The sequence below is a fragment of the Lepidochelys kempii genome, chromosome 16 (assembly GCF_965140265.1).
Source record: "Lepidochelys kempii isolate rLepKem1 chromosome 16, rLepKem1.hap2, whole genome shotgun sequence".
Lineage (NCBI taxonomy): Eukaryota > Metazoa > Chordata > Testudines > Cheloniidae > Lepidochelys > Lepidochelys kempii.
The window spans coordinates 23,880,134-23,901,180 of record NC_133271.1 but is presented as its reverse complement, the minus strand read 5'-3'; the positions used below and the strand labels follow the sequence as shown (position 1 = coordinate 23,901,180).

Sequence of the window (21,047 nt, the reverse complement as noted above, 5' to 3'; positions counted from 1 at the left end):
TAAGTTAACGCAGTTTCAAGATAGCCATGTCTGCAAATGCCAGAGCTGGGCCCTTGTCTGTCTATACTGTGGTATCCAACAGGGGGTGTGTGATGGATGTTGTGTTAGACAGTTAGACAATATAGCTGCTGTTGCCTTTGAAGGGAAATTGTATCTGAGATGCTGACTGCATCGGGCTAGAAAGGCAGGTCTTCTGACTGCATTTGTACATGCTGCAAACTTATATTGCTTAAGGAAAAAATCTTTCTCCCAACCCTCCCCTGCACCCCCAAGTTTCACTGATCATGGGAGAGGAGAATGTATAACTAGTACACAGAACTCACCTCCGTGTGTTCCATGCTGGGGGGATGATCAAGGCAGGAACTGACCAGTGACGCTGTGCTCATAGATCTGCTAGTTATTACACCCTGCATAATGGGAATGCATTCCCGCTGGACGTTGCTGCAGGAGCCCCCAGGGTGCAGACCCAAAGGGTGGTTGTGGTGCTAAACTATCAGCTGTCTCTGGAGAGTGGGATCCAACGTCAGATCATGGCATCCAGACACGTTGCTTGTTGCTAGCTGTGAGTTTGGGCTGGTGTGTAGGCTCCAAGGTAATAGCAGCCTTCAACTACCCGAAGGGGGGTTCCAAAGAGGATGGAGCTCGGCTGTTTTCCGTGGTGGCAGATGACAGAACAAGGAGTAATGGTCTCAAGTTGCAGTGGGGGAGGTTTAGGTCGGATATTGGGAAAAACTTTTTCACTAGGAGGGTGGTGAAGCACTGAAATGGGTTCCCTAGGGAGGTGGTGGAATCTCCTTCCTTAGAGGTTTTTAAGGCCCGGCTTGACAAAGCCCTGGCTGGGATGATTAAGTTGGGGTTGGTCCTGCTTTGAGCAGGGGGTTGGACTAGATGACCTCCTGAGGTCCCTTCCAACCCTGATCTTCTGTGATTCTATGATTCTCACTTCACCAGCGCTGCTGCTGCTTGTGCCTTGCTGGTTCGGGGACTCTAAATGCGAGAGCTGCCTGAAGGAGGCCAATTATTTTTGTAGGGATTTTTTTAATTTGTTTTTTCTCCAAAAATTTCCTTCAGGGGAAAAAAATTTTTTTTTTCAATGAAAAATACAAACAGGCCCCTTTCCCCCCTTTTCCCGAACCTATGGTTTTCAAAAACCAGTGTTGGGTTAAAAAAAGGCTTTTGAAAACTGCAAGTCTAAACTTTTTACCAAAAACTTTTTTACCAAAACTTTGCCAGTTTTCAGTTTTTGTTTTGTAGTGGGGAAAAATGGAGAATTCCTACTAAGAAGAAAATGTTCATTTGGACCAAAATGCCATTTTTCATCCAAAAAGTGAATCGATGAAAAAATGTCAACCATCTCTCTGTCAACATCTCAATGTTATGGCATTATTTAAAAGAAGGAAGAGCCCTGGCTGAACTCCCCAGGGGCGGTGGCTGTCGTGTGGCTTGTTTCTCTGAGCTCATTGCAAGCAGGTCCTCTTGGTTTTTAAGAGTCCCTTGGCATCATCGTTTTCACCATCTCCACGTATGATGTTGCCCAGGGTATGATCTGGGCTGCTGAATAGCTGTGTCTCCTCAGTTCTCTGGCCTTGGATGCCTTTTACACTGCTTTACTGGGGAACAGCCACTCCTGGCCAGTTAACACCCAGCCTCCAGCGTGTAACTTGCTCCCAGCTACACAGCATTGAGTGGTGTTAGCTCGCCACTCATGAATTACACTGCAGAAGAACCCCAGCAGATTCTCTAGTCCCAGAAATGTGCATCTTGTATTGCCCAGTACATTACTTGTCAAAACGAGCTCATAGGAAATCTGTCATTTCATCAATGGACAATGATACATACCAGCCTTGTTATCCTAAACACACTGGTTAGATAAAACAGTGAAACACATTTATTAGCTACAAAGAAAGAAAAGAAAGATTTTAAGTGACTATAGGTAATGAGGTGTAAAAGTCAGGACTGGTTACAAAAGAAATAAAAAGATAAAATGCAAGCTAAATGCCTAACTTAATTTTAAAATAAGTGAACTTAAAAGCAAAAGGTATTTCTCACCATAAGCTTAGGGCAATCTGTACCAGCTGAAAAGCCTCCCAGCCAGGACTCCACCCCCTGCCCCAAGTTCAGTTATTTAAGAATTGTTGTCGTGAGCAGAGATGAAGGGGGAGAGTGAGGTCAAGCATTTTTCTCCCCTCTTTATAAATCAGTTTCTTGTGCTAGAAACATCCTTGCTGAGTCATGGTGACAAACAGTCTCTTGTGGACTTGAGGTTTGAACTGTCCTTGTGATGAAATGCAAAATTCTTGTTCACACCTTCCCCAGAGAATGGCCGCTTAAGCAGGTGATAGTCCATTAACACCTGCTTGGGGGTTCCAGTGTGTCTTTGTCTCTGAAAACTGGTTTGGGCTTCCTTTTCTAACTTGGAATATGTTACAGCAATGTTGTATAGTAAAATTTTGTAATCATGTTGATGCACACATTTTACCAGAACAACAATGTTCAGCAGATTATGAGTTTTAAATGATACCTCACCAGACATACTTTGTACAAAATGTATCATAGTCTTGTAAAAGTGGTGAACATAATGGTAAAAACTTTCACACCGTGTTCTTCTCTGTCCATAGAAAGAGCGAGAGAATGGCTCCAACCTGGCATTCATGTTCCGGCTCCCGTTTGCTGCCGGCAGAGTGTTCAGCATCAGCATGTTGGATACGTTGCTCTATCAGGTGAGAACAGGCCAACAGGTTGTGTGGTATTGCTGTGAATGCTTCAGAGGGCTAAGCTGCTTCTGCCTTGCAGCTGCTGGTGTATTAGGGTGGGGGTTCTGAACAGGCATTCCAGCACCATATCCCTATCTATCCGAGATGGGGTCCCCATCCAGAGAGAGGTCTTACCCTAATGCAGGGGGGAAAGAGCTAGAGGCCCCAGCAGGGGTCCCTTCCTTTCAGTCTTCTGTGATAGAGGATTCAGGTAAAACCTCCCAGTGGTTCCCCAGGCATTCATTGCAATCTCACTCATCCTCAGGACTCTGTTTGATAGATGGCTAAAGCCCAAGTGGGGTGAATTAGGACATGGCAGCTGCTTCTATCAGCTTCCCCAAAGGAAAGTCTGCCAATTTAAAGCAAAATAGAAATGGGGATATTTGGAGAATAGACAGGACTATAGGTCCAACCCTTCCATCACCTGCCTCACTCACACTAATAAGAGGGCCCTTCCATTTCTACCATCAGCCTCCTCGCTCTATACATGCTTCCACCGCTCCTTTAAACTGTGTGGCATCCCCCAGGTTTTGCGTATGGTGTGGTACGTGGTAAGTGTCTAGTTTAGGGACCCTTGAGCCATTTGGATGCATAAACTACTTTACATTGTGTCCACATTATATCCCTCTTCAGGGCACATTTTACTTTCTTCTTGTTAATGATGTTGGTTTCCTGTATTTTAGACACTCATTTAAAAACCGAATGCATCATGAGTTAAAACAAATAAAACTTAAATCCCCATGCCGTTTTCCCCCTTAAGAGAGGCAGAGAGAGAAGGAAGGAGTCACATGTGACAGATGTTAGTCACATCACTGAATTCACCTTTGGAATGTGCCCAGATACCATAGCTGTGGGCACAGTATAAGAAGCAAATAGAAGAGAATATAGAACATAATCTCACCTTCTTTCCAATCTGTCAATACATTTGTACATTAAAGTGAACAGTTGAACAAGTGAAACCTTTTCTCTGGCCTGATCTCTCTCTGAATTTCTCCTGTCAGTCGTTCGTGAAGGACTACATGATCACCATTACGAGATTGCTGCTGGGCCTTGACACTACGCCGGGTTCTGGCTACCTCTGTGCTGTAAGTGCTGATGTTGGTCTCTTTCAAGCTGTAATGCAGTGGGGTCACACAAGCATGCGGGTGTGTGCGTGAACATTCTGTGGGGACTGAATCTGGGACTTTCAGCCCCCAAACACAGGCCTCTTGAGCCACAGTAAAGAAGAACTTCTGTCACTGAACAGCAGACTGTTTTAGTCACGGGGGCTGGCCTCTAGAGAGAGACAAAAATCACAGCAACTGGGCCAGTGTGTTGGTTTCTCCATGTCATGTGAAATAAGCTCTACCCTTAACTCTGAACCTTACAACAACCTCCATCCCAAGAGAGTTAGATAGGAACCTCACAGACCCCCCCTGCCCTTCTTGTGGGATCAAACAAAAGCCCTGGATCGCAACATCCCTGAGCCTTGGAGAAGTTTAGAACAGGATCCAAGCTCTGCAGCTTTGGACCTTATCAAGACAGGATTGCCCTGTGGCTGAGGGGTCCCTTCAGTGGGAGCAAAGAGACATTTTTCTCCCCTGTTGGCCAGATGAAAATCACTGAGGATGACCTGTGGATCCGGACATATGGCCGTCTCTTCCAGAAGCTTTGCTCTTCCAGCGCAGAAATTCCCATTGGGATCTACAGAACTGAATCACACATGTTCTCAACCTCCGAGGTAAGAAACATAGGGGTCAGAGAGTGCAGAAAACCTTACTGGCTGCAGCCCTGGTGTGAAAGGTCCCAGCAGGGATAAGTCACTGGATAACATGTAGAAGAACTTCCAAAATGTGTGCAATGGCGTCAGTCAGCCTGGTCCCTTGCACTGTCAGCTTTGACCTTATAGCTGTTAGTGAACTGCATTATAGGTACAATCATGTCTGGCCAGGCGAGGAGAAATCCCATCTGAGCAGCTGATGGAGTAACATTTCTATTAAAGGACCAGCTGGGCCAGGCTGCCAGCAGCCAAAGGGGGCTCCCGATTGACTGGGGTTGGTGCCCAAGCAGTGGGATTGAATGGGGAGGGTGTAATAAATTTGCATGCGCTAGCCCCGTGTGAAACAGCTACTGGAAAGGAGGTTGGCTCGCCGATTCCCTGGTCTTCTCTTCTAATTTCTACATAGCACAAGGGTTTGTGTTAAAAGACAAATATGCACTGGTGGCAGAGGTGTTTGTGTTTGTACGGCCCCTGGCCCAAGGGGATCCTGTCCTGTGCTGGGGCTCTTAGGTGCTACCACAATACCCATTTGAAAAATCTTCATATTATTTAGTATTGGCACAGAAACAGGGTAGGTGGGGCTCATCAGACATGGCAGGCAGCCACCTAGGAGAAGGAAAACTCCAAGTTTAAACCAAGAACACCAGGCCTGGCCACCCAGTTTGTAAAAGTTGTGCCAATTGCCCATACTCTGTGGTCTGCACTGCCAAGCCTGGGTAACTGCACAAGGTGAAGGTGAAGCAAGCACTGGCATAGAAAGTAATGAATGCTGTTTGGAGCTGGGTAATTGTGGGATCCTAGTCTTGCCACTGGCTCATTGTGTGACCACAGACAGGTTAACGACCTTCTGTGCGATGCTTTGAACTGGGGAAGTGCTATAGAAGCCGTGATTAATTATTATGTGTTGTCTGTGGACAGGTTTACAGATCTTAAACAAAAAGTAAAGGAGTACTTGTGGCACCTGAGAGACTAACAAATTTATGCTTATGCTCAAATAAATTGGTTAGTCTCTAAGATGCCACTAGTCCTCCTTTTCTTTTTGCGACTACAGACTAACACAGCTGTTACTCTGAAACAGATCTTAAACCGTGGCTCAGACTGCAGGACTAGAAAGAGAGAGTTAGGATGTGATGGACACTCAGTGATGCATATTCACCACTAACACATATTGCATCTTCGTTTTGTTTTATTTCGAATGCAGCCTCATGACATCAGAACTCAGGTGAGTAACGTTTGTATTGAACCTGTGAGAACTTTGTTACAATTTTGGTTTTCTTTAAAATTTAGTGCCCTACTTAATGTTCAGCAAGGTAATGACGATCTGTATCCATCACGCATTGCTGTGAAAAATTCAGCAATACCCAGCATGGGCAGATAAGAATAGTTGTTTAGTGACTCAGTCTTAACTTTGAAACATGTTTAATCGTAAATATGAATTGAAAGCCATATAGAAAACTGCCACAAGGAGCTGAAGGTTGACAATTAGTTCAATCCAATCTATCCCTGTGTCAGAGATGCTGCAAACCATGGCACTATAAATGACTACATGCAATTAGGGTTCACATTTTATAATGGATATATGCTGTCATATCTGTCATGAGGATGAAAGGAAAACTTGGAAGTTCAGCAGTTTGGCCATCATGAGATAACATTATTCCATAAAAACTTCTGTGCCGGTGATGTTACATGCATTTATTATTATTATTATTATTATTATTAAATTCCAAGTTCACCACCTACATAGATTCTAGTATTAGAGGTTTTTGGGGTGGAGGTGGGGTTCAGAGATAGGGAAACAGTCCCTTGGTGTGAATGTTAGAACACTACCAGATAGTAGGAAAATGAAGTGTCACCATCGAATTGTCAGGATCCACCTAGCATCATGAGGGATCCAGGAGGTAGCAGTCTCAACATGCATATTGCATAATGTTGGGGAATGCTGATTATTTGGCCATTGGTGTAAAGGGGTAGACCAAGGTGGAGTCCCTTTTTAAGAATGGTAGCTGATCACACTAATACATTGTCCAAGTAAGTACCTGGTCCTACAAGGAGCTGGGCACAGCCAACCCCAGTGGAGTCAGGTGTTTAGTGTGTTTTCAACGGGAAGGTATTTAGTGCATCCCCTTATGTACTGCTGGGACTTCCAGTCGCAGATCTCAATCAATGTCGAGGATTGCGAGGATACAAAAGATGTCAAGGAACACTGGAACATCAAGACAAGCCATCACAGGAACTCCTGCTCGAGTGACCAGTCTGAGCACCCCTTGCTACGGCGTAAAAGCATGCAGTGGGCACGCAGGCTGAGTAGGAAAGGAAACAAGCACACAAGCAAAACAGCGGAGTGGATCAGCCAGCAGAGGTTGAGTCTGTACAGGAGGTCGGAGAGGCAAGAGCTTTCAGAGCTTGTCAAAAACCGAATGAAACATCTGGGTTTACCTACAACTGGATATGGTAAGTAGGTTTCGTTCTTGCTTACAGTTAATGGCTTTACCAGCATTGCGCCCCATTCACATGCTGATCATGTAACTTACCATCTATCCGAACCAAACCAGACACGTCCAGGGTATAAAATAATTCCAAAATGAAGCCTGATCCTCTAGCTTGTTCATAGCTCTGGATAGTACATTCAAACTTGGCATTCCCATCAACCTTCAGTCCTCTTGCCTTATAAATCCCACAGCACTGAGACGGAAAGGGACTTGTTTTCAGACACTGGCCTTTATTTCAGCAGTCACAAATAGCTGTGCGCACATCTGTAATTATTTGCAGGTGCAATAAATATCTAAATACCAGGTATAACAAGGGAAATAAATGTCTAAATGACCTAAATTACAAGTGCAAAATTTCACTCATTTATTATTTGTGCCTGTAAAATTGATGACTGGCTAAGGAAAGGTTGAAAATATTGGCCCCCACTCTATCATCAAGCTGGCCAAAATATCCATTTGTAATAGTTGCTAATGCTATTGTCTAAGAATTCTATCCCCTTAGCAAAGCAGGGAAGAAAAGAGCTCAGGCTGGCGCAATATCCCATCATTATATTTTTTTAATCCTTCAGCAAATTCTCTCCTAGAATTTTTTTTCTGTAGCTATAGAGCTGAGTGGTTCACTTCAATGTGTGTATAACTTAATAATTCTTTAATTATCTCATAACTCTCAGTAAAGCAAGTACTGTATGATATAACACTATGGCATAATGTAAGAATCTCTCAGTGCAATGATTATTTCTTCTAAAGTATTTTAATTGGCAGTTAACCCAAAAGCGTGTCTCACCATTTTTGGACAATAATCTGTCCCTTGGTTATGATGAAATCTTTAGCCCATGGCGTGCTTGTTTGCTTGTTTGTTTTTCTTTTAAGCCATCCTGTGCTACAGCCTGTTTGCCTCCATGCTACAAAAGCTTCTACCCTTCATGTTCAGGAGATAGCTCCAGTCTCATACAAAATAATGCAAACCAAGAGCGGGTAACTGGAGCCTTTGGGCCAGGACCGTTGTGCACAGTGGGATTGTGGAGCTGGCGTGAGCCTGGCAATACATTTCGGGAGGGATTTTAGATTTCTGGTCTCTGTTGTTTGCATCATTGCAACTTTTCAGACATGTGGAAGAGAGGGAAAAGAACTTAAAAATAAATTTTAAAAAATTGGGGTGGGGGCTTTGAAGGGAAACAAAGATTTGCCCAATGCACCAGCCACTTCCACAAGCCTAGTTAAGGTAGAAGGTATTGTTCTGAGGGACCCTTCACGAGCTGGGAAGTTCTACGGTTGGATGTGGAATTGTGGAGCATTTCTCCCTTCTCTCCTTCTGCTCCCTGCTTTTGGACAATGTTCCAATGGCACAATGAGTTCATTTCACTTCCATGGTAGCTAATCAAATCAAGAAGAGGAGAGGGGATGGCTCTTTAGGCTCCAGTCCTGTAACTTGGCACATTCTGAGCCTGTGTGCAGAGCGTCGCTGAAATCATTGGTAGAGTCAGAGCCTTACAGAGTAAAGTCTGAGTGATCACCAAGCACAAACAATATTATTATTATGATCGTCTGAATCAGAGTGCTACGAGAAACACGGAGACAAACCGCTACATCTGCGTGACTGTGTAGTGACATTGTGTTGAACAACCAAGTGGCTACAGAGACAGCAGTGTCGTCATCTTCACGCCTTGTCACTCAAAGTGCTACCATACCTGAATTTAGAGTCTACTGGAGCAGGCATCCCCTTGCCAATTGGTTTACTTGCGTACAAGATCTCACAGCAGGATATCTGCTTGTGTGCCATTGTGTCTATGGGAAACAGAGGTATGTGAGTGGAGAGTTTGCAGTAAGAGAGATTAACGATGTCCAAGTTAGTATCTCACTGGCAACATGCCAGCACTATGGATCATCACTGAGCCTCGACAGCCCAGAATTAGAACTAGGAGCGACGTCCATTCTCCAGCAAGTTTGTTTCCTTAAAGAGCGGCAGAGAGACGGATAATGAAGAATCTAATCCAATATCCAATGAAATCAATGCAAAGATTCCCATTTTAGCATGATAGGTTTGAAGGATTGCCTCATTACATTCTTCTCAATCTGCTGTTCCCCCACAGTTAATATCCCAAGACTTTCTGCTGCTTGTTCTGTTGAACTAGCAGCCCTCCCTCAGCCAGGGCTCAAAGTCTGCAGCATAGATGTTGGCGTTTCCACCCCTCTTCACATGCAAATGCTCAAAGAATTACTGTGGTAGATGATCACCAGTTGTTGGCCATTGTAAGCTCTGGAGCCTTCAAGGCAGATCCAGATTTACTGACATGGATTTAGTATAATAATGCCCTGGGATATTATCTGAGGGGAAGCAAGAGAGTGTGTCAAGTAGTAGAATAAGAGAACCAAGAGAACATGTTTTCTTTTAATATTAGACAAGCAGGAAAGTTATATGTCCTAATGGAAAGATTGTTCCAGTAAAGTTACCAAAGGCCAGAATGACTTTGAAATACAGGCTATCCAAGAGCTGGTCACACAGGTCAGAGTGACTGAAGGTAGTTGTCACTTGTACATCTGCCTTTTCTTAGGTCTAGGGTTTTTACGAACTTGTGAATTTCTACAGCTTGCTCCTATGGGCTTGCACAACCCTCTAGCATTCGCTGGAGATTCATTCTGAAGTGCAGCCAAATGTCCAGGTGGGTGAATACTTGTAAACTGGAAGGGAAACTAGATCCTCACACAGTGGGAGCCATTAGACTCATAACAGCTCAAGGTGGGATGCTGCACCCCAGAGTGTAAATGAAATCCAAATAATTGGATGTGATATTTTGGATGGTGGGGACTAGAGCTAACTTCTGAAGTTTGATACCCTGCTTATCCTAGACTATATAGATACTGCAGCGTACATGGTTTGCAGGATGGGTCCATGTTTAGAGCTCTCTGCAACACCTAGGCCCCGCTGGACTCTCCGTCTTGTTCAGCTGGAATGCTACATTTCCAGGCTTGAGGAGAGTGGGGAGCTGTTAAATTAGATGTTTAGAAGACCTGGAGAGGAACAAAGGAGGAGGAGGCGGAAATGTGCTGCTGACATGTTGTGAAGTCGAAGGCTCCTTTGGACCCAGTGATGTGTCAGTGGACCAGTCATGTTTGGTACAGTGCTCTGAATACATTATCACAGCATGTCACCTGTTGGTGTTTGAATATCCATGACCTCACAGACAGAATGCATTGATCTGCCTTCTTTTCCCTTTCCTTTATTTTTTTTTTTCCCATTTTTTCATGAAAGCTCAGGAGCTCATCTCTAATACTTGCCAAATCACTGCTTGCTGATCTCTCTCTCTCTCTCTCTCTCTTTCTCTTTCTCTTTTTGTTTATGTCTGTACCTTTTCTCTGTATGTTCTGTAGAGGATGTAGCAAATTTAACAGCCAGTGATGTGATGAATCGGGTAAACCTTGGATATTTGCAAGGTAATTCTTTTTCGCTGGGAGTCCAGCTTGACTCACTGCACCCAGCATAACAAGATCATGCCAATTAAGTCTAACCCACACCCTCTTGCCAGTTTTCACCTTAGACGGATTTTGAGTCTTTTTTTAGCACTTATTTGTGGGAGAGGATTGGAAAAGGACCATTCTTATCTGCACCACAAATGGAAGATCCAATAAACTCACAGAGAGACAAAATTCAGTGACTGTTTGCTGTTTGTTGAAAATGTTCAAGGAAATTACAGCTGTTAATTGCCTCTTTAAAAAGCCCTCCTTCCAAAGTGAGCCACTGCAACTCGATTTATGTCTGTTGAAACCATTGGGAATTTGGGACCCAGATTTTTTTTTTCCCTTGGCAGAATAAAACAGGTTGGGGATAAACTGCGACCTCACTTGAAGCTATGGAATATGGGCCTCAGTGTTGGATTTAACTAGCCCCCAGACTTGTACGCTTCTCCAGATGCCAGAAAGATTGAGTCTGAGACAGTTTACAAAGCACTTTGGGGCCGTCCAATGAACGGCACTATAGAAATGCAAATATTTCATTATCTTCTTTTAAAATATGTGTACCAGGATCAAAATTTAATAGCCTTATATCATTTCTTTTAAGAACTGTTTTCTACTAGGTTTTGTTGCTATTTTATTTCAAAACTCCCCTAGGAGAAGCTCAAAGTGTAACCAAAACCATTCAGGTGTTCGTAACGGTTAGCCCCAAGTCATCTGTGGATGCTTGACTTGACTCAAAGGAGCAAGGACCAAATTCTGTTAGCACCCACATTTTACCTAGTCATCTGAGCACCTTGTTTAGTCTCCAAGAGGACAGTCTTATTCCAGCCCAACGGGATTTATTTGCAATTACCCCCTGACTCAAATCTCTCAGTGGGAGCTGAATTTCATACTGGGTTAAACAGTAACTCAGTTCCTGACTGAAGCATGCCCATGCTGTGTAGCTTTGTAGAAAACAGGCCATGCTGAAAGAAGCTTAAGCATTTAAGGAGAGGTACCTGTGGGAAGGGATTTTAACTACAGATTACAGTCATCAAAGTTCATATGATTTTGATGGCTACAGCAAAACAAAATATAAAGCAAATCTTTATGTATCAATCCTTTGCCAAGGCCCTTTTAAATCAAACCCAAAGATGAGCAAAAAAAATTTACCTATTTGAATTTCAGGCCTTCGTTAGGCAACACTTAAGGTGAAAAGTTGGCATTTCCCTATAAATTGTGTGCTTCTTTAGAGAAATGGCCCCAAATGTGGTTTCATGGAAGTCCCACTCAGTTACAGTATATTGCCAGCTAGTCCATCCATATTTGTTAATCCATGTCTCAGTGACATTTTTTTGCCTGAAGCTCCTTTGATTTATTACCCCGTAAAGGTGTAGCTTCCTCGATGGTCAGAGCATTATGAATTCAACTTATAACCTGATAAGCCAGGAGAAATTAAAAATATACCTACAGAAAATTTGTTAATGCTAATATTATTTTTTGGCTCTTCAGCCAATCTGAATTCCATATTTATCTACAAGCTTATAGGTTTTTAGTCAGAAGACCAAGTTTATATCTGGACACTCTCTAAATTGTTCTAGCGAGCATATATCTGCAAGATGAGCACAACAGAGTCTCTGATCCAGAGAAGACGATATGGCAATATACTTGGTGGGTTAGTAGTGTTTTGGTCTAATGCATGGTTTTGCTAGGAAAAACGGCTTCCATGGAGCAGGAGAACCTGCCTCAACCAAAGGTATGCCCATTCCTTCCCCAGTCATATGGCAAACTGTGCATTCGTAATGACCAAGCTGTAAGAAGTTTTAAATGTCTCTCGCCCTGCTCTCATGGCATTACTATGCTTCTGCTCCCGTTTCACTGTAAGGCTAAGCATTTGGATGTGATCAGCTAAAACCAAACTGTCTGACGCTATAAATATTGATCAGTTGCTCAGCGCTGTGGTATTCTGGAAATAGGTTAGAATGGTACCAAACAAATGGTTCCTTCCCAAAAAGGAGTGCATGATTCACAGTCCTCCATAGCAACTGATCCGTCTTCCTTCATCACCATGGAGATAGTCAGCAGACCCCAAGGCCAGCAATTAGTGGGAAACCCAAAGAGGGAATGATGTGGAATTGAATCCCAGAGGTGGGGACCTGCTCCTGAGAATGCGCTTTGGCATTCACTGACTCTGCCCTCAGGACAGATAGCTGAAGAGTTACTTCTGAGCGGAGACATGCTGAGGCAGAGGGGAGCAGAGAGCTGGAGACCAGACTAGGGTAGGTTACTTAGGGCTTTACAGGAATTCATCCATGCAAAAGTGAATTGGCAGCCAATGTAGACAGTGAAACTACAGCGTGACCTGCTATTGAAAAGGTGCCCACTTGTATTATGCATCGTGGCCGTGTGTAGTGCGCTAGCTGAAGGTGTGGCCTTCCAGGTTAATCTTAGCCAAGGTGTTTTGCTCCACCCTGGAACTAAGAGGCATAGGTAGCTGTGATGCACCTGAGAGGAATGGATGCTGGCTCTTGACCAGCTGAAGATGAAAGAAAGTTGCTCCTGGCTATTGCTGTCTGTGTGCCTAGGGGCAGAGAGGGGACTAATAGGGGGACCACTGATGGGGCCCTGTGTTAGACTCCCATTTTAAGTAATACCCTTTGTCCAGATCTCAACTGTCTTTGGGTCCTCAGAGACTCCTCTGTTCACAAGCTGTGGAAATAAAAGCACAACCGTTTTCTGCTCCTGGTGGCTATTGTAGCCATTTTCAAGGCTGGTTGTTTCTCCCAAATTGCCTGGAGTATGAGGTGTTAAAAAGACAACACAGCCCCAGATCCAGCAGAAACGTGGAGCTCCAACATGCTCCTGGATTTTCATTGTAAGGAGACCTTGACAGCCCTGAAGGAGATGGGGTGGCAGGCAGGTTGCGTGGGTCTGTTTCTGAATGGGGGGATGAATGAGAAGGTTCAGGAAGGAGGACTACAGTGCGGGGCGTCATTAAACCCTTCAACCGCTGAGGTTTCAATGTCTCCATCTCTCATGCAGAGGGAGTGAAAGGACCTCTTTGCCTGTAGCACAGCATAGTGTTTACGTGGCTTAGGGTCTTTAAAACAAGCTATTAGTGATGCCATAGGAATAGCTAGCCTGTGTAGTCATTACAACCAGTTTATAGATCAATCTCTGTTCTAGATATTCGTTTTCACAAAGCTCTGCACAGTAGCAGAGAATGCATGAATGTTATGGCTTAGCTGATTTCCATTAGCCTCAAGCGCCATGGGCTGTACACACGTACCCATCTGGAGGCCACTGATGCAATGATTATTGGTAACTGGAAAGTCTATCATTACATCCATACACAGGGCATCAATGGTGCCGACTCTGCAACATCACTTTGCCCAGCATCCCAGGAGAGGACAATTGCGTACTATTTGTACATGCAATTCTGAGCAATGCTTCTGTGCTGACCAGATGTGCACAAGCTGCTGTGAGCGTATTTATGTGTGCGTAAATTCAGGTGGCACATCTGCCCTGTAAATCAAACATCTGCTGTCCGTTGTGGTCATACATCTTTGCACATGCATTTGGCCGTTTTGCTCAGGCAAATCTATTTCATATTTTGTTTGACTTGCTCTCATAGAAGTCTTGGCCTGTTTCCTGAAAAACTGGTTTATAAAGTATTTTCTGGAGTCCCACTGGAGAACACATTTTAAAGGAACAATCAATTATATTGTAATAATCAAAACCAAGGGAGATGTAACAAGAATTGAAAAGACTGGGGTGGTGGTAGGGAGATTCAGGCATAGAAGAAGAAAGAGTAAAGTGAAGAAAACAAATGCATGAGATAACTTCTGTCTAGGCAAGGTCTGCTATTGCAATCCAAGAAGACTGTGGCACCAGTGAACATTCTCTCTAAGATAAAACCTTGACTACGATTTCAAAAATTGTGCAAAAGTCTAATAAGCACAGTAGATGGTTTTCTGTGCTGATGGAGTATTTCAGACTAATATTAGAGATGAAGGGCCAGTGAAAAGCCTTATAGTGATTTCATGTGACTGTCTCTGTCATTACTCTGCCCTTGACTTCCCTCTCTATTAACTTGTCATCCCTTTTTCCACCCTGTACGTCACGCATCTTGTCAGTGACTGTGTGACAAATGTTAGTTGTTTGACAGCCCCCAAACCCATTTACGCATATGGAGCTACACGTTTATGAGCATAATTTTCTTGAGTGCTGAAGAGATGTACTTGCATTCGTTTCACTCAAGATCTTGTTGCTCAGTTACTTTAAAAACAAGCTGGAGCTACCATTTAGAACACTGATATTTACGCTGTGCAACATGAACATGATGTAAATAGACCATGCAAATAAATATACCCACGCACTTATCTTGCTGTCGGCATCGATGAGGCTAGTTCTATGGAGTATTATGTTTTACAAGATAATTTATGATATGCATGTGTTGATGGCTATGAATATTTCCTGATGAACTTGCTAGTAACTCAAAGCCTTGCTACTGAATTCTGTCATCATTAAGGACCTAACTTTGCTACAGTCCCATATGCTCTAAAAGGACAATGAGTTTTCTTTGGGTAGAATAAAAAAATAATCATGTAAATAAATCCTGCCACTGGATTAAAATAACAAACAAGGGGAAACCTGAGAATGTGGTAAAAATCCTACAGCCGAGGGGTATTATAGTTGCATTGGAGAGCGTTTTGGAGTGCGTGAGATGCACAGAGTGCACTAAGAGTAACGTTACTTTTCCTTTTGCATTAAAACAAGGTAAGACCCGTGTCACGGAGTCCCCGGGCGCTGCTCTGGAAATACTCCCTAGGAAGCCAGGCAGGACCCTGGGGGAGCCTCCTCTCTGTGAGCAGACTGTCTCCAGGGCAAGAAGCTCACACAGCTTCGACCTTCCTGGGTCTGACCTTGGAGCATTCAGCATCCCCTGCCCCACCTTGCGCTTCCCACAGCGAGTCCGCCCAGGCGAGGCTCCTGGGGAAGCCAGTGGGTCCTGCCCCCCACCTCCGCAGTCAGACGTGACTCTCAGCCAGCCAGTAAAACAGAAGGTTTATTAGACAACAGGAACATGGTCTAACACAGAGCTTGTAGGTACAGAGAACAGGACTTCTCGGTCTTGGAGGAAGGCCCAGATGGGGCTCTGGCCTCCCTGCCCCCCATTTTCCCAGCCAGCTCCAAACTGAAACTTTCCCGCCCCTCCTCTGGCCTTTGTCTCTTTCCACCTGATCTCTTTGTTCTCCAACACCTTCAGTTGGCACCTTTGCAGAGGAGGGGCCCAGGCCATCAGTTGCCAGGAGACAGGGTGTCAGCCATTCTCTGTGCAGACAGCATCACACTGGCCCTCTAGGACTCTGCAACAATCACACACCCTTATCCCACCACTTAGATACTTAAGAACTGCATAGGGGAAACTGAGGCACCCACACAGTATTCAGAGAAAACATTAAGAACATTCCCACTTCATCATAGCCAGTTCTTTACTTTTCTTAGTGATGCCTTATGGTCTGAGATAGACACTAAAAATTGTCCAGCACTGAAATACCTGGGCTGGGTGGCTGCCATCAAGTGGTTTCAGTTGCTCGCAAGTGCTCAAGCAGCCTGGCGCTTTGAAAAAGTGATGGTTGAAAGTACAGGAGCCAGCCCCAATGTCCAGGGGAACGAATGAGGCAAGCGTAGGGCCTTGCTCTGGTGAACACCTATAGTCTTGGAAGATGTTCGTTTCATTCATGGGGACAGACAAGAGGCTTTGGCGTAAGGATCACCGATGGTAGGGGTTGTGTGGAGTGTGTGAGGGACAGCATGCTCTGGAGTGTGACCATAGGATCCTGGGGAAAAGGAGGCCCCAGACAGGCTGGGTGTGCGGTTGTCAGGAAACTCTATAAGAGAGAAAATGGGTGAGGTAATATCTTTTATTGGACCAACTTCTGTTGGTGAAAGAACCAAGCGTTTGAGAAACACAGCTCTTTGTTTTCAGGTCTGCATGGTTGGCAGCTTGGACTAGCAGGCTGAATATGGTCCAGGCAGGTACATACTTGAGCAGCTCTCACAACCGGCCCTTTGTGCTACCCTGCTATTTTTAGCATGCTAGGTCAAGCAGAGCTAGCGCGGGTACATCTAAGCGAATTGGGAATGACCGCCCCCTTCCCAGCTCAAATGCAGCCATGCCAGTAAGTGACTGCTCAGCTGTGGTCCATGACCCAGCCCATTCCAGGAGCAGGATCAGAAGGGGAGCCCTTCAGCTATCAGATTAGGGTGCTCACAAATTATGAGCTAAATCCTGGCTTTAGGGATGGGGGCTCTTATTCGCCAGAGAGAGAACTGGTGCTCTGAGGAGTTAGTGGTCGCAGGGCGCACTGCTTGTAAACCAGCCTTGCCATTCCGCCTGGCTACCTTACAGCCCCCTGTCTCCTGGTCTATGCAGAGGGGGAGGGAACCTGCTCTCCTCCTTTAAAACATGCTACCACAAGCTGAAGTTCAAATGCTTTTTCACACTAATGCATTATAGACTCCAAAGGCAAGATGCGCCTCACAATCCTGTTTGTCCCCACCTGCTTTTGTGGTGCTGTTTGTCATGTTAGTGAGGCTTTGGCTCGTCTGGTGGGAGGCACCCAGGTACAAAAGCAAACTGGGTTGAGCCCGTCTTGCACATATTGTTTGAAGTGCTGCTTTCATTGGGATAGCTAGAGACAGGCTTGGATGAACCAAGAAGGCCTGGTAGTGGGTAAAGTAAACCAAGCCAAAAAGAGAGATGAGCCACCAAGCACTGTTGTAGCAGGACTTGTCATAGGGCTAACCTGGCAGACACGCTGGAAGTGTGATTTTAGCGCACCATTTCACACACATTCTTTAGCACATCTGCTTCTGTAATTGTAATGCATTGGGAAGACTTGGGAAATGTCCAATAGCCCTTATGGTTCCCCATTTTCAGGTGCATGTGAGATTTAAAAAATGGTCCCTGTCTAATCCAGCCAAGAGTTACCAGTGATCACTCCAGCCACGTGCATAATGACTCCATTTTTCACCCCTTGCAGATGAAATGAATGACCATCAGAACACATTATCCTATGTCCTGATTAATCCGCCGCCGGACACACGCCTGGAACTCAGTGATATAGTGTATGTATGACCTTAACACAGAGTGTTCGTAGTGCAATGTAAAACTGTGGGAGAAAATTGCTAAATGTCATCTGAATAGCTATATTGCTGAGATTTTAGCTGACCCAGGTCATTCACGTGCTCTGGGGACCCTGCCGTGGAGGAGGGATGTGGTGAGCGGCGGGAACCTCTCGCTTGGGGGGAGGACTTACCAGGCAGCGGGAGGCAGCGGGAGCCTCAGGGAAGGGGCAGAGCAGGGCCTCCACCACAGCCCAGGTGTCCAGCGGCTGGTCAGCGGCAGCTGCGCCAGGGAAGGCTGAACCTATTATACCCCCCTCCCATGATCGTACTTGTAATTGTGTAGCAAGATATACACACAGTCTGCCCTGAAGATGCGCTGCGTCACATCTGCTCATTTATACTGGTGTAAATCTGGAGTAACTCCACTGATGGGAACAGAGTTAATGTGGGAGTAACTGAGGGCAGAGTGTCCTGTGTAGCTTGCCCCAAGAAAGCCTGTGTGCCTGGAAATGATAGTCACGCGTGAGCTAGGTGCCTGCCACGTACAGGTAACCCTAATGGACTTGTTCTGTGTGTCTCCTAGGTATTTAATACGATCTGACCCTCTAGCGCATGTATCCAATGACTCCCACAGTCGAAAAAGCAGCTGCAGTAACAAGCTGGACCCTGGACCATGCAATCCTGAAACAAGAGATGAAACGCAGCTCTAAACAACCTTGCCACTGACCAGGTCGTCTTCTCATATTGCTAATGCATGGAATTGTAAGGGAATTCACTATAAACTTTACCCAAAGGGATGAATTTCTTGGGGACAAAAATGGATTCCAGGTGGACTACTTAAAAGACAAAGTCCAGTAAACATTAATTGTCAGTGGGTTCCAATGCCCTGGCAGATTCCTCCGCACTGCACTAAGGAAATGTCATTCCCAACCTGGATTCAAGCTGCTTAGAAAGGAAGCTACTCAAACCTCGGAGTTAAAGGACAGCTGGCCAAATAAAAGGCTCGAAGATTCATACAGTTATTTGTTTTTAACTTTTTTTAAAAGAATATATACCGCAACTAGTGAAGCAGGCTTCGTCGGTACTGGCAGAGGTGTCCGAAGTGAGCAGAGCCTACAACTGAAACCTGATTGAGGAGACGGATTGGGCTGAAAAACACCCCTAAACACTGCAGGGCACATTGTACCCAGTGGGACAGGGAAGTGTCAGGGCAAGAGAGAAAATGATCATGCAGCCTTTTTATTTATGTTTTCAATGGTATCCGTCCCACTGCAGGCTACCGAATGTTCTTCAGCGTTTGCTGCCTTGTTTTCCATTATGAGGAAAGAGAGAGATGGGGAAGGGAGAGAGGTGATTGAGCCACCACTCACTTGATTAGCCATATCCAGTTCTGATACGGTAGCAAATCATGCCCTTGGAAGCTCCAGCAAGCTGCTGAGGTGGGGCAAGAAACCCCTTAAGCTACAGGCCTGCTGGAAGTGTGTGATTTGGCCTTAGGCACTGGGCTTCATGCCACAGTCATTACAAAGGACATTTATCATTCTGTCAAAAGGCTGTGCCAAATCCACTGTTTCTTTTAAAGTCTCATAAACGGCCAAGGGAGGACCATCCCTGTGCCATTTATCTGTGTTCATATCTACATGGAAACCCTGGTTCAACAGGCTAGTGCTGCTGGGCCCTCAGGCTCGCACCCACCCTGGGACTTTGCCACTTCGCTGCATATTAAATACCAACTCTGTCTGGCAGGTACTATTATATAAACTGGCAACCGTCCTAGTCTAGCCATACATAGCTGAGGATTAAAGTATCCTGGGGGCAAGATGCAGTTTTACAAACAAGGCTGCTGTATTAACACACAGCTTAGGATAACTGAAGAGTCTCTTACCTAGCTAGAAGATAAGTACAGCTTTATTGCCAGCTGGATCGAATGTGGCCAGCACCTCTCTTCTAAATACTTCATTAAAGCCACACCGGGGGTGGGGCGGGGGTGTCACTATCACTGTCGCCAATTAACACTGCAGGCCCATGGAATTAGTGCTAGGGCTGAGCTACAATGCTTTACTCTAGCTTTTCCTAAGCAGTTGGTGACCATAGGCCACGAACTAACTGCCACTGTAGGCGCTAAGAGTGACCCTGGGCCCTCACAAAACTCCTGCTCAGCTGGTGCCTCAACCCACTCGGTGCCTAAATTTTCACCGTAGAAGACCCTGCATGCCTAATATTCTGCCTCGGGGCATGGGTGCTGTTGCCTTACTCTGGGGGGCCTGGCTGCCTGTGCCCCAGCGCTATTCACAAACCAGGGGAAGCGAGCCATTCCCTCAGCTCACGGGCCGCGCCCAAGCTAGTAGGTGCTCAGAGGGCATCCAGGAGAGTGGCTCCCTGGCCACAGGACATAGTGCTGCTGGCCCCCACGTTATTGCTTAGCACACGCACCTAAGCTGGGAGACCCCCCACAGCTTCAATCCCCGCCTCAGCTTGATGGGGGCGCAAGGCTTGGAGTGGGGTGTGTTCTGACACTGAGCTATGGGATTGGTGGAGGGGGGGGAGAGGGGTGTCTTTAGCTCTCTCTTTGGTTGCAGCTCTTCCATGCTGGATAACTATTTAGTGTCATTGGTGGAAGGGAACTGGATCTTGGATCTCCCACCACTCAGCGGGGAGGCCCGCATCTCAAGCACGCGTGCTCAGTGGGCCAATGCTTATTTAATCCCAAGTGAACCAAGCTTTAACAAGCTAGACGGTGGGAAACCCACATGAGCGTGTCCCATAGCTCAGGGGGTAGAACACTCCCCAGGCAGGTGGAAAATCCATGTTCAAATCCTTTCTCCCTACCAAGCAGAGGGGGGGAATTAACCCTGAGGAATGTGGGTCTCCCACAGCCTGGATGAGGGCACGAATCATTGGGCTAAATCTGGGGGGGTAGCAGCATCTCTGCCTGGAGGAGGGGGTTCGCACCTGTGGCTTCCCAGCAGCGCTAGACACGTCGTTGCAACCCAGATTTAGGCACTGACCTCCTTGAGAGGGGTGCAGGTCTAGGGCACTCTTCTCATTGCCCTCTTCCATTGACTAACCGCCTGCTCAGCGTGCCTGCTTTTGTGGACTCCACTCTAGGTGCCTCTCTCTTCCCTGTCATTGTACTAGAGTGCCAAGGCTTCGAACCAGCCTTTGTGATGCCCAGTGATTTTTTTTCCCTAGGTGCTTAAAAGTGACCCTCGCAGTGCTCGACAGGCAACGGCCGAGTCTCTTTGCAACTCTGGTCCACAATTTAGTCAATAGGCCTCATTTCATAACTGAGAGGCCAAGTCTACAAACAGTAACACATGTAGGTAGGTTATGCCAGTGAGCTCATGTCATTACAGGACTAGGCCCTAAGAGAAAATCTGGGGGCTCCAGGACATGCAGGAGGGGGTTCAGGGCTGGAGCAGAGGGTTTGGGCACTGGGAGGGATTTTGGGTGCAGGAGGGGGCTCAGGGCTGAGGCAGG

The 21,047-nt window shown here is 45.7% G+C and overlaps 1 protein-coding gene across 13 annotated transcripts in view; it reads left to right on the top strand.

Moving 5' to 3' along the window:
• KCNT1 (potassium sodium-activated channel subfamily T member 1) overlaps positions 1–20,080 on the top strand; it is a 178,180-nt gene extending 158,100 nt beyond the window's left edge. For 9 of the 13 annotated variants that reach the window (XM_073314260.1, XM_073314263.1, XM_073314258.1 and 6 more), the window contains 8 exons: positions 2,619–2,720; positions 3,755–3,838; positions 4,345–4,473; positions 5,714–5,734; positions 6,660–6,963; positions 10,371–10,433; positions 17,483–17,567; positions 18,151–20,080. In XM_073314260.1, coding sequence (XP_073170361.1) covers positions 2,619–2,720; positions 3,755–3,838; positions 4,345–4,473; positions 5,714–5,734; positions 6,660–6,963; positions 10,371–10,433; positions 17,483–17,567; positions 18,151–18,277 — 915 coding nt within the window. In that variant the 3' untranslated portion in view covers positions 18,278–20,080. The remainder of the gene's footprint in view (positions 1–2,618; positions 2,721–3,754; positions 3,839–4,344; positions 4,474–5,713; positions 5,735–6,659; positions 6,964–10,370; positions 10,434–17,482; positions 17,568–18,150) is intronic. The other 4 variants (XM_073314262.1, XM_073314261.1, XM_073314269.1 and 1 more) reach the window with 2 other exon arrangements.
• The last annotated feature ends 967 nt before the right edge of the window (positions 20,081–21,047 follow it).